Genomic DNA, 12,926 nt, shown 5'->3' with positions numbered 1-12,926 from the left:
CAAATCCAGCCTCAGAAACTTACTAGCTATGTGACCCTGAACAGGTCACTCAACCCCTGTGTGCCTCAGGTTCCTCATCTGTAAAATAACCACTCTTTTATGGGGTCATAATGCCTTCTGCACCCCCACTGCTCCCAGCTCACTACAGACTAGATAGTAGGTGTTCAATAAACCCTTGCAGACTGCTACAGAGTCACAAAATAGGGCATGATAGATGAAAATATCAATAGTTCCCCCCTCAATCTGTTAAGTCAAAAACCTATTTCGCTTATTTCCATTAAATAGAAGCATCTCTAAGTATCCTGACCCTCATACATGTCTCTCCCGCCTTTCCTTTGGTTTCATACACTAGTGGTATCTTCCCTCTCCGTAAGTCCCTGTGGACTCCATGTCAACCTAGAGTCCTGGCTAACTAAACTAAAACTGCTGACTTGAGATGACAGTGATATTTGGGAAGTGAGCAAATGGCCTCTGTGCCACCCAAGTGGGTTGATGATCCTGTTCCAGAAGGGAGCTAGGAGAAGTGCACAGGAGCCGGTGGGGAGATGGGGAGGGAGAACGAGAAGTTTTTTGAGAACTTGTGAACTTAAACATAGAATCAAGAATGAGGAGGAAAGGGTGAAGTGTGGAAAGAATAGACATTCCCTCTTTTGCAGTTACGCTGCTGAGGCTCAACCTTCTCTTCCTAAAAAGGCCAGAGTGAGCACCAAAAGGAATCACATCTGTTTTGCTCACTTCGAGCAGTACCTAGCATCAGGAGTCATCATTATTATTCTCATTCACCAGGCGTTTAAGTGCTAGCACACCACCATGCTTGCATACCAGGTCGCACTGCAGAAAAGAAGCCGAGTCTAGATGCAAACTTCTTGTTTGTGCTGCCACCCTGTGGCCCCCAGGACCGCAGAATGCAGAGCAGACATCCCCAAATTCAGGAAGGGAGTATACAGAATAGGACCCATTTTTGAAATTACCTTGGGCCAATATTACTAAACACAATGACTTTGCAAGATCATGTTAAAGGTCTTTGGGGGAACCCACTAACCACACATGAACATTATGGTCCAAGAGCATCTGTCCAGGAAGAGTCCCTTCTAAAGCCCTCACCCCAGCCCTGAGGCATCCAGGACTCACAAGGAATACCAGATCTGTTCCCCAAAGACAAGGCCCCAGGCTCTGGCCTTTATTAGCTATGGGATCTTGGACAAGTTATTTAAACAACCTTTCTAGCCCTTTAGTTTCCTCATGAAAAACAGATGATAACGCCCACCCTCCCTAACTCACAAGTCTGTGGTAAGATAAACCATAAAGCATCATAGACATAGTCATCACTATCATTTCAAAGACACGGAAACTGAGGCACAAGTAGGTTGATAAAAGAGATGTTGGTGAGTACACTGCCCAATTGCTGCAATGCAGACAAATTAGTCATCCTTAGGAGACAAAAAAATGAGTATTAGTGCTGGGCCTAAAGCTCTCAAGCCCAAACTCTCAGGGCAAGCAGTGTGCAAAGAGCCCGACAGGATTTGGAGCTGAAAGACCAGGCTGTAACACTTACAGGCTCTGATTTGGGACAAAGCTCTGCCCCTCTGGCTCAGTTTCCTCATCCAAGAAATGGAAATCCTAATCCCCGCATGATTTATGTTCAAGTTATTATGAGGATCAAATGCATCTATGAGAGCCCTTTGTAAGATATCAAGTGTTATATGAAATATGAGCTCTAGAACAGCTTTCCCCTAGACAAAGGGGTCTATTCCAAACTAGTCCTCCAAAGGCCTCTCCTGAACTTTCAGTCCATTTGACAACTAGCATAAGGAGCCTGAAGCAAATGCACCCCTTTCTCCCAACTACCCTTAGCCTGATCCATGTATTCTTGCTCCCTGTCTCCAAACTGTGTGCCCAGTCCTTTTTCTTCCTTTAGAGCACAGCTGTACCTGTGCTATTCCCTAATTACTGCTCTCATTGCTCCTCTCATCCCCAATCAGGTCTAGAACCTAGAACACCCTGCCTGCTCTCTTCTACCTGCAGTGAAATCTTGTGTATTCCTCAAGGTGCAGTTCAATCCCACATTCTATATGAAATTTTCCCTGATGATCCAAGCCAAAGGTGACTATCCCTCCTCTGAGTTCCTGTAGTAATTACTGTCTATGCAGTATTGTGGCTACATGTGTACATGTCTTATCTCTCTAATAATCCTATAAATTCTGGACAGATGCCTTGTCTCCTGCCTTTGCATCTGACCTCCCACCCCTTGAAACAGAGTCCAGGGTACTGCTACACATATTAAGTACTCAGGAAATGCATATTGTAATGACAAAATAAATAAATATATGAAGGGAGCTAAGTTGTGTTCTTGGAAAAGCAATTCAATTCAATTTGCATTGATTAAAGTTTATTAGATGTGAAACACTGTGCAAAAGATAAGAGTTATGAAGATGAAAAACAATACAATCCCTGTGCATAAGGTGCTAACAATATAATAAGGAACACAACATGTACATAAACAAATATAAAATGTGTAGGCAGAGTTTGATAAGAGCAAAGGAAACTGTGGGAGAAATTCTAAGGAGGAAGAGAATGCTTTTTCTCAGGGGATCAGAAAGGCCTCGTGGCAACTGAGCTGAATCTTAAAGGGAGAAAAGAATTTCAGCAGAAAGAGATGACAGTCTGGAGGGAAGACATCCTGCTTTTCTCTTCAGAACTCATGTGAAAGGACAAAAAGTCAAATCAGTAAGTTACTGATGCATCACAAAATGCATTATGTTCTCTACTGACTGAAAAAAGACAATGTTCCCACCTAATGCTTTTAGAAAGCTTACTGTTCCCCAAGTACCTGCTCTTCTGATTTCACATTGAGCTCATCCCGAGACACCAATTCAAGGACATCATCAAAGGGCAATGCCAGGAACTCTTCTGACACAGATACCTCCACAAAATGCTGATGGATGAAACTGTTGGCCGAGTCATACAGCACTGCACACATCATGGTCTCAGCAAACTGACGAACACCCAGACAGTTCTTGGGGTGAAGCCTTTGGAAGTGAGGAAAAGAAAGAAAGGGAGAGCTCAGTCGAAGGGAAATTTAGATGTAATCTTTAATCATTTCTTAGGTTCTGAGCAGAAGAAAGCTTTAATCTTGGCTTTTTTTTTTATATTATTGTTTAAATTCTGGGTGAGTCACTTCAAGGGATCTTTAAGGTCTCTTCCAGATTTAAAATCTGATGTTTAAGTTGGATTCTAAACTGAGCTATGTATCAGCAAATGCAATGAAGTGAAAAGAATTAGGCCAATGGGAGGAGGGATAGAGAAAAAAGCACTGGCAGGCAGAGGAAGAAAATCAGCCTGCATTTGAAATTATAGCACGGCATTCTCAAGAGATCTGGGTCTCTTTTCATTTTAGGATCACAGGATTGACAAAAGGGAAAGAATGTTCTTTAGAGATTATCACTCTCCCCACCCACCCAACCTCTGACAATTTAAAATTGAGGAAAATTTGGCAGCGAAAGGTACAGTAACTTGCTTGTGATCTTGGGAGGTAAGCAGGGAGACCCTCCCAAATCATTTCTCAAATGCACTTCTTTCTGATGAAGAGCATCAGCAATACAAAGCAATACCCTGTACCCAGATCCTTTTCTGAATAACACCTAGAGCTCTCTGCTCTGAGTTGACGCTGTATAGATCATTAGCAATTCCAGAATAATTGTCATCTAAGAAACAGGGAAGATTTCTTCTTGTTGGTTCTTCTTGGGTGACATTAATGGTAACAGTAAGGTAGAGGACCTCTTATCTAATGACAAAGCACAAAGACAACAGACTTGAAATGATGTACCAATGAAATTTCCAAGCAAGACAATGGAGACTTGGTGAAGAGGCAGGCCCCAGGAGCTATTCTTAGCATAATTCTGGGATTTTGCTTCTTCTAATAATGGGCTCTGGAAAAAACCTGAAACTCATCATTTTTTTGAAAGCCTGCAAAGGCTTTCTGTCATCTGACTATTCTTTTTCAGTCTTCTTTGCTGGCCTATCAGCAGCATCTCATCATCCAGAAGGAAATTTTGCTTTGCTGAGATTTGCTGAGGCTCTATCCTCCCAATAAATAATCTCATTAGCAACCATGGGTTTGACCAAGAGTTTAACACTCTTACACAGACAATTCCAAGATTTATATATCCAGGTCTAGTCTCCACCCTGAGTAAGTCTTGTATCACCAATTGCCGGCAGACATTTCAATTCAGATGTCCTTGAGACATTTTAAACTCAACAAGGCTAAAGTGAAATGTACTCTTTCCCTCTAAATTATTCCCTCTTCCAAACTTCCCTATTTCTGTCAAAGACATCACCATCTTTCTAGTCTCTCAAGATCATCATCTTTTCTGCTCACTCCTCCACTGTTCACATATTTAACAGTTGCCAAATTTTGCTGTTTCTACCTTCACAACATCTCTTACATATGACCCATTTTCTTCACTATAACAGCTACTACCTCAGTTCAGTAATCCATTACCTCTTACCCAACAGTCTCCTAACTGGTCTCCCTGCCTCACCACGACTCTAAAGCATCCTATATCCTGCTAACAAAGTAATTTTTAAAGTGTAGATCTGACAATCCTAGTGGTTTCCTAATGAACCAAGAATAAAACATAAACTTCTTTATTTGTCCTTATAACTCTCCTACACAATCTGTTCCCAACCTATCTTTTCAAGCCTTACTGGACATCATTCCTCCCCCTCTGAGATCCAGTAAACTGGCTTTCTCTCTTTCTCATATGCACAACATTCCAAATGAAAATGACAGTTCTTTTAGTCTAGCATTGGCTTGCTTGGCCTACCATCTGAGAAGGTCCTACTTATGTTCTTTTTAGAGTAGAAGCCAAAAAGCTATGGGAACATTGGAACAGCAACCACAAGTACCTTTCCTATGCCACTACATGGGAAAGCTTCATTCCTAGAGCTCAGTTTTCAACCTTGAAAAAGGACCCAAAATTCCATCTTGAAACTTGACCATAGTTATACTGTACTATGGAAGTATTACCAAAATATGCTTAAGTTTTATGTGCAGAGATGCTCACCCTTGCCTCTTTCAAACCAATTTTTGAAATTATCCCAATCGTCTTAATTTTTTTTTTTGTCAGATCATGGTTTCTATAACCCTTTTCCAGACATTCTCCTTTAAGCAGGCTAATGCTAAGTACTTCTTCAGCATTAAGAAACAGCTGAACTGAATCAAGGCAGAATTGTTTTTACTTTTCTTTCCTGAGCATTGAGTAGTGCCTGCAAAGGAACAATAAGTATCTAGCTGGAAAATGAGGTAGGTCCTTGCTTTTATTTGAAGCCCAAGGGAAACTGACTTTAGCTCACTTTTAAACTTTCTTTTTATTGTGAAATCTCACAATTATCAACAAATATAATCATCCCACTATACAAAAAAAGAGTAAGGCCCAGGGTTGTGCAAGAAACTATGATGTTCTGCCATGTACAGTTTGTTTCTCTACACAATGGAAAATTGCACTAAATTTACAGTGTCCCTTGCCTCTTGGCTTCCTTATGTGCATTTCAACAGCACAAGACAACTCTTCTCTTGTGTGTGCAGCTACTACTCACCAGCACCTGTAAGTAGGAGGAGACTGGCATGCCTTCTGGGCAATCACAAGTGTTGTGCTGCCTGGAGCTGCAATGTGGGCTTGGCCCATGGGGGAACAAGCTCCCAAGGGAATGAGGAGGAAAGGGGAGAGGCACGCAGGAAAAACAACTCGGGCAGGAGGGAGAAGACGACAAGCTGGAGGAGAGGCTCATGTGACTCCTGTCTTCATCACCATCCTTATTACTTGTAGGGCACCTTTAAGTGTATGAGGCATCTCACACACATTCCCTCCTTGAAGCCTTACAATAAACCCTTACAACACTACAGGGATTTGCCACATTTTTCCAGATGAGGTAATCGAAGAATAGGGAGAGTCAGTGCTTTGCCCCTGGCCACACAGGGGAAGGAGCTCAATAATCTCTCTAGTTTGCACTGATCCAGATCTCATGATAATTAGCTATAATTCACAATGTGCCTTTCCTTGAAGGACAGTTTAGAGTTATGGAGGTGCTACAATAAACCCTGCAGGCTGGGGTTCAAGCTTGATTCTGTAAGTGATGGGAACAGTTTTTTTGTATTTTTTTTTTTTTTTTAGCAGAAGGATAACTTTCAGTAAATGCTATTTTGGGAAAAATAATCTGGCTGTGGGTAGTTGTGACTTCATTCAGATTTTTAAAAATATCACTTCTGCAGCACCGTCTTTCTTACCAACAGGCTTTTTTCATGTAAACAATACCTAAGCAGTTAGGGTCCTGGAAACCCTGACCAGGAATCTGCAGAGCAAAGGGAGCCCATTCTCTCCTCTGCTGGCTTCTCTGAGTCTGCTCACCGTTCTCTGAGGAATGTGCAGCAAGCGTCTTTGATGTTCTGCAGCTGTAGGAAACTGGCCCCCATGAGCAAGGACTGGACATTCTGCTGATCAATGGCAAGGTGACCATTGTAGGCAAAGTTAATCAGAGCCTCCAGGGCACTAGAGTGAAGAACAGGAAAAAGCAGCAAAGTTAACCAGAGCTGTTTCTCTGACAACTTTCACATTCAAGATGCTAAGAAAAATGTACCAGCTCAAAGTCAGACTGTATGAGAGACATGTCTTGTCTCACTCTAGGTAGGCTCTACTTGACCTCAATATCCCTCCCCTCACATCTAAGGTTATCTTCTGGTTAAGTAATTTCTAAATAAGTTTTGCTTCTATGTCTTTTTGGAGTCTCTCTGAATTTCATATACCCTTGCTTCATTTTTGGCACCTATTCCCCCTCTTCAGACCCCTCCAAATTTTTTCTTTCTCTGATACCACTAAGATTCTAATTTTTCCCACTATATACACGTGGGAACACACACACACACATAGACACAGACACACATGTTCTTCACTCAAGTCCCCCTTGCCCATTAGAAAATACTCTTTCACCTTTATCTCCTGACTTTCTGCTGTTCCATTCTCTGGTTTCCCTAACCCTCTCTCTAGCTCCAAGGACTATCAGGACCCTGAGCACACATCACTTTGAAAAATCACCACCCAAAGATTTGGCCTTAAGGAAAAGGTTCAACAAGACCATCCTTTCCCTATGTCTTAACACATATTCCAAGCTGGACTAACACCTGTCAATGGTAGTGGACCTTTCCTGCAACATCTGGGCACTACTGGAGGGAGTCACCCTTTCCACCTATGAAAACACACTAGCCCCAGTCATTTGTATGGCTTGACATGCCAAGTGTGTTCCTTTCCCCAGAAGCACTTCAATAATAATACTACACAATTAAGAGCTTTGCCTTTCACTTATGATTAAGGAAAGGGTAGCAGCAATCAGGAGGCTCAAGTAATATCAACACTACCGAGGGGTTAGCACATGGCTGAGATCAACTAAGAGCAGGTAGTAACTTCTACGCCTGGAAGCAAAAGTCTTAAAAAGCAAGAAGAAGCTAATATGCATCAAGCAGAATCCTATGTGTAGGCAGGCTTTTGCCCCTACCAGATCCAAACACAATGGGAGGTTATCAAGCTGTCTGAATCTCAAGGTAACATTAGGAGCCTTGTTTCTTATGTTCCTTAATAGACATATTTAACCTGACTCTCTTCTCTCCAATGCACAATGTGGAAATCTCTCATTTCAGGATCTCTGACCATTCTCCTCACTGTTTCCCACATGATTTTTCAGTAATGGTTTAATCCTAGGAAGCCAACAAGACTATGAAATAGATAAAAGATTATTACAGCAACATGTGGCCTGAAGCAGGTCACCTGTCTTTGCTCAGATCAAAACTTAGCAATGTTCATATTTCTGACTGATGCTAATCCAAATATAACATTTGCCAAGCACTGAGCTTTCAGTATGTACTGAGACTGCCCCTAATAAGGAAAAGAACAGAGGAAATAAATAAATAAAAAGGCAAAACACTGCTCTCAGTCACATAAGCCAAGTCTGCAAGTACTGAAGGACAAGTGTAAAGAAAAGATTAAAACCACCACAAGAAGCAGACTCTATGATGTAAATGCATAGTACAATCACTGGTAATTACCTTGGGTCCATTCCTTGCATTACAATCTCATCCTGCTTACATTCCATCATGTCATTAGTAAACATAGCATGAAAGTACGGGATAGATGCAGCTAAGACAATCCTGTGGGCACTGAATTTGTGATCTCCAACCTGCAGAGAGAGAAAGCCATAGAAAAACAAAGTGAGGGATATGAACACACAAATCCAGCCTGCCTGCTTTACTCACCCCGAACACTTGCCATTACCTGGAGACAGCTTGGGGTAAAGTCTCACAAATGTGTCCCCTAGGTCTGGCTCTGGGCTGCCTCTGTGCCTCAGCAGGTTCCCTATCATTATGTCTGTGTAGGCAGTTGCCTCCTCTACGATGGCAATTACAATACCAGATTCCAAACCCTCTGACCTAGAGGAGAGGTCCTTGCCCAAAGATACTGACTTCCAGTTTACAGACAGTTCTAAAAACTTCACTCATCTCAGTCCTAAGACTATACACAGATTTGAGGCAACAGGCAAGAAGAGGGAGGGAACAGGCTGCTTCCTAATAATAGAGTTTTAAGGTATACATTTTAAATACTTTACAAAGATTATCTCATTTGTAACTTACAACAACCCCATGAGGTAAAAGTCTTCCCATTTTAGAAATAAGAAAAATGAGACAGCCAAAGGTTAAATGACCTGCTCGAAGTCACAAAGTTATTAAAGTGTCTGAGGCAGAATCTGAACTCAGGTCTTCCAGATTACACAAACATGTTCTATTCATGGTTCTACCTCACGATCCAACTTTTTCTCTGATTGCTAAGGCAAGGAAGCAGTTTGTATTTCAGAGAAATTTCAATCCCAAAAGGTTAATTATTAAAAAAAAAAAAAAAAAAAAAAAGCACTGATACTTCAAGGGGCATGTTTCAGTTATACAGAAAATTCATTCATTTGGAAATGGCTCCTTTTGGCTTCATTTGGAAACCACTCCTATTGTATAATCCTCTAGGGCACTAGTGTCAAACTCAAAGAGAAATAGGAAAGAGATAAAACTGTATATAAGGATCCATGTAGGCCACATATCAGCTTAGAAAACATGCGGTTTGTGCATGTATGTGTTTATTTATAATACACATGGTATAAAATTGATTTCTTTTGTTAAATATTTACCTATTAGATTTTAATCTGTTTTGGACTACATGTCTGTGTTTGAAACCTCTGCTCTAAGGACTTCCATGGAGGATGAAGGGGTTTCTAGAGTAAGATAGGCAGGGTGGTAGGGAAAGAGAGCATTCTAGCTGGGGTGAACAATATAAACAAAGAAGCAGAAACTGTGGGGGAGGAATGAAGAAACTGGCCTTATTAGACCAAAAAATCAATGTCTAAGTATGGGAATGACAGATAAGGAAAAATGAAGCTGGGTTTTAGAAGGTAAATGAAGCCGAATACTATTTAGTACAAAGAGAGGAATAACATGATTAAAGCTATGTTTCAGGAAGATTCAGTATGAACCAAGTGATTCTACAGGATGGATTACAGACTCTAAATCCAGATTCTGACCATGTCACTTCACTTCTCAAAAAATTCCACTCATTCCCAAATACCTCTAGGATAAAATGCAGGCTAAAGTCCTTTATCATCTACCTCCTCTCAACTTTTCTAGGTTTGCTGCCCATTCATTACTGCTCTTCTTCCAGAACTCCACTATAGCCAAACTGATGTTATCTGTTTCTCTCTGCTTCCTCTCTCCATGTCTTTGCCCAGCCTGTTCCATTTGCCTAGCATACCCTCTCTCCTCATGCTCTTGCCCATCCTCTCCACCCCAAAACAATCTCTCCCCTGTTTCAAGGCTAAGCTGAAGTAGCTCTTGGTAGTTAAGTTTATCATGATCCTTCTAGTTCTACTAATGCCCCATCCCAGAAATTACTTTACAGATACTGAGTAATGAATTATCTAGGTCTATGTCATTTCCAACAGAACAAAAGCTTCTTGAGGTCAGGGACTACTCTATTTTTGTCTTTGTATCACCAGTGCCTGGCACACAGGAAGTGCTGAAAAAATGTTTGCTGAATAAATGAAAGACTAGAAAGAGAAGGAAGGTTGCAGAGAAGCTTCAGGGAAAGAAAGGTCTGTTTAGGACCCATTAAATCTTCTCATTATTCTAAGTTGAAAGAAATATGCAAAGTGTTTTAATAGTGCCTCTGTTTAAAGATTTCCCTCAACACCAACTATCACATTTCTAGGTCAAAGTCACAAGGCAAATATTTCTACTCAATTTTGTTTTTTCCACAAAAAGAGTTAGGGTTATGACATTTTTTTCCCCTCTCATGCTGCTCCTCAAAATTACAAATGACATTTTGCTAACAATAAAACATCACAAAAGTACCCAGTTGGTTTCCTTTACCCTGGACCTACCACTGTTATATTTGACTTATTTAAACTTCCTAGACTTCAATTTCTTCACCTGCAAAATAGGAAGAGTGTACTGGATTATCTCCAATTAGAGTCCATTCCAGCTCTAAAGTTAATTCTTCTTTTCTGCACATTCTAAAATTCAGATCATAAGAAAAACATGTGAAGAAACTAGAGATATTAAACCATAAAAGCAAACCTTGGGAAGTCATTCTATGTGGAAACTGAACTAAGAATAGCATCTTCTTCCATATATTGGCCAAAATGTGAGTCCACCCTAAGTACTGTCCTAGCAAAAGATCATGTTTGCTTTCTGAGGATTACTCCAGCTATCCTTATTTGGTTAGCCTCTTGGTGATAAAGTGGTCCTGAGTCCTATAAGACTCACTGCTGGTTCTCCAGTGATAGTGGAGGAATGGTGGAAAGGAGAGAAAAATATCCTAAGCAATCTTTATCAATTCAATCCCAATTTAATTCAACAAGCATTTATTAAGCATCTAGTATGTATTTAAGGCACTGCCAGATAAAAAAACAAAAGATCTTATAGAGAGAAAAGCATATCATTCTATTAAGGTCCATAACACTTGTTTTAATTTTTCTTTTTGTTCACATCTTTATTTTTTAAATATATTTTTCCCAATTACATGTTATAACAATTTTTAACATTTTGAAAAGTTTTTAGTTCCAAATTCCATCCTTCTCTCTCTCTCTCTTACTGCCTCCCTGAGATATGTATAATCATGTAAAACATTTTTATCTGTGTCATTTTGTACAAAAAGATTTGAATTAAAAAAAAAAAAGAATGAAAGACAGAAAGAAGGAAGGAAGGAAGGAGGGAAGAAGGAAGGGAGGAAGGAAGGAAGGAAAGAGGGAAGGAGGGAGGCAAGGAGGGAGGAAGGAAGGAAGGAAGGAAGGAGGGACGGAGAGAGGGAGGGAAAAGAAGGAAGGAAGGAAGGAAGGAAAGAGGGAGGGAGGGAGGGAGGAGGAGGGAAGGAAGGAAAGAAGGGAGGGAAGGAAAATGTAGAATGTTTCAGTCTGTATCAGAGTGTATAAGTTCCTTCTCCAGAAGCTGAAAAAATGTTTCATCATTACTCCCTTTGGGATTGTCTTGAATCACCGTGTTACTAAGAATAGCTGAGTAATTCACAATTCTTCATCACACAATATTGTTGTTATTGTGTACAGTGTTCTCCTGGTTATGCTGATTTCACTCATTTCATCAGTTCATGTCTTTCCAGATTCTTCTGAAATTAAACTGCGTGTCATTTGTTATAGCACAATAATATTCCTTTGGTCATTGTCCAATTGATGGCCATCTTTTTGATTTCTACATAAAAAGCTGCTATGTTTTTGTACAAATAGATACTTCCCTCTCCCCCCTTTTTTTATGTCTTTGGGATAAAGACCTAGCAGTGGTATTACTAGATCAAAGTTTACTGATCTTTGGGCATAGTTGCAAATTGCTCTCCAAAATGGCTGGATTGATTTCTCACTTTCCCACATTCCAAATTGAACAATCTTTCAGAGGAAAAAAAAACGGACTGGAGGACTTTCAGAATTTTTAATTAAAAGACAAAAGTCAAATAAAAATGTTGACCTTCACATACAAGACTCAGGGGAAACATTAAAAAGGAAAGAAAGAAAGAAAAAGAAAGAAAGAAAGAAAGAAAGAAAGAAAGAAAGAAAGAAAGAAAGAAAGAAAGAAAGAAAGAAAGAAAGAAAGAAAGAAAGAAAGAAAGAAAGAAAGAAAGAAAGAAAAAACATAAGAAATTCATTAAAGCTAAACAATTTATATTTCCTTATGGCAAGATAGTTGTAACTCTTGACAACTTTATAAGAAATATACGTGGATAAGAGGATGTGATATAAGGTGACTTTGATGAGACGATATCCAAAAAACAAAATAAAGGAGTGAAGAAAGAGAAGTGCACTGGAAGGAGCATGGGTTACTAAATGGGGGTAAATTATCCCATATAAAAAAGGTGTGAAATGGAGGTTACAATGGAGGGAAAGATGGTGAGTATGGGCTGGCAGGCAAGGCTTAAATCAAAATTAACTCAAAGAATAATATACATACTCAGTTGGATATAGAAATCTATCTTACCTTATAAGGAAGTAAAAGGGATGGGATCGTAGAAAGGGGAGTGGGGAAACTAATAAAAGGGAAAGCTATATTAGGGAAAGCAGTGATTAGAAGTAAAACACTTGTGAGGTAGGAAAGGTGGGATGTAAGAGAGAAGGGGGATAAACAAATGAAAATAGCATGAAGGGAAATACACAGTTATTTATAACTATAAATGTGAAAGGAATCACCCATAAAAGGGAAGTAGATAGCAGAATGAATTAAAAATCAGAATCCTACAATATGTTGCTTACAGGACATAAATATGAAGCAGAGAGATACATACACAGTAAATGTAAGGGTTGGAGCAGAATCTATTATACTTCGACTGAAGCAAAAAAAG

General features: G+C 39.9%; 1 protein-coding gene across 5 annotated transcripts in view; it reads right to left on the bottom strand.

Annotated features, from left to right (window-relative positions):
* The window catches only part of KLHL18 (kelch like family member 18), an 80,090-nt gene that overhangs the window by 16,691 nt on the left and 50,473 nt on the right, over positions 1–12,926 (bottom strand). For 4 of the 5 annotated variants that reach the window (XM_012543426.3, XM_003762197.4, XM_031960672.1 and 1 more), the window contains 3 exons: positions 8,096–8,226; positions 6,408–6,548; positions 2,831–3,029 (listed from right to left, as the gene is read on the bottom strand). In XM_012543426.3, the coding sequence (XP_012398880.2) occupies positions 2,831–3,029; positions 6,408–6,548; positions 8,096–8,226 (471 nt within the window). Of the gene's footprint in view, positions 1–2,830; positions 3,030–4,707; positions 4,812–6,407; positions 6,549–8,095; positions 8,227–12,926 lie in introns of those variants that run through there. The other variant, XM_031960688.1, reaches the window with a different exon arrangement.

This window comes from Sarcophilus harrisii, chromosome 1, assembly GCF_902635505.1.
Source record: "Sarcophilus harrisii chromosome 1, mSarHar1.11, whole genome shotgun sequence".
In the NCBI taxonomy this organism is placed as follows: domain Eukaryota; kingdom Metazoa; phylum Chordata; class Mammalia; order Dasyuromorphia; family Dasyuridae; genus Sarcophilus; species Sarcophilus harrisii.
The sequence above is the reverse complement of the archived record's forward strand: the minus strand, read 5'-3'. Positions and strand labels throughout refer to the sequence as shown.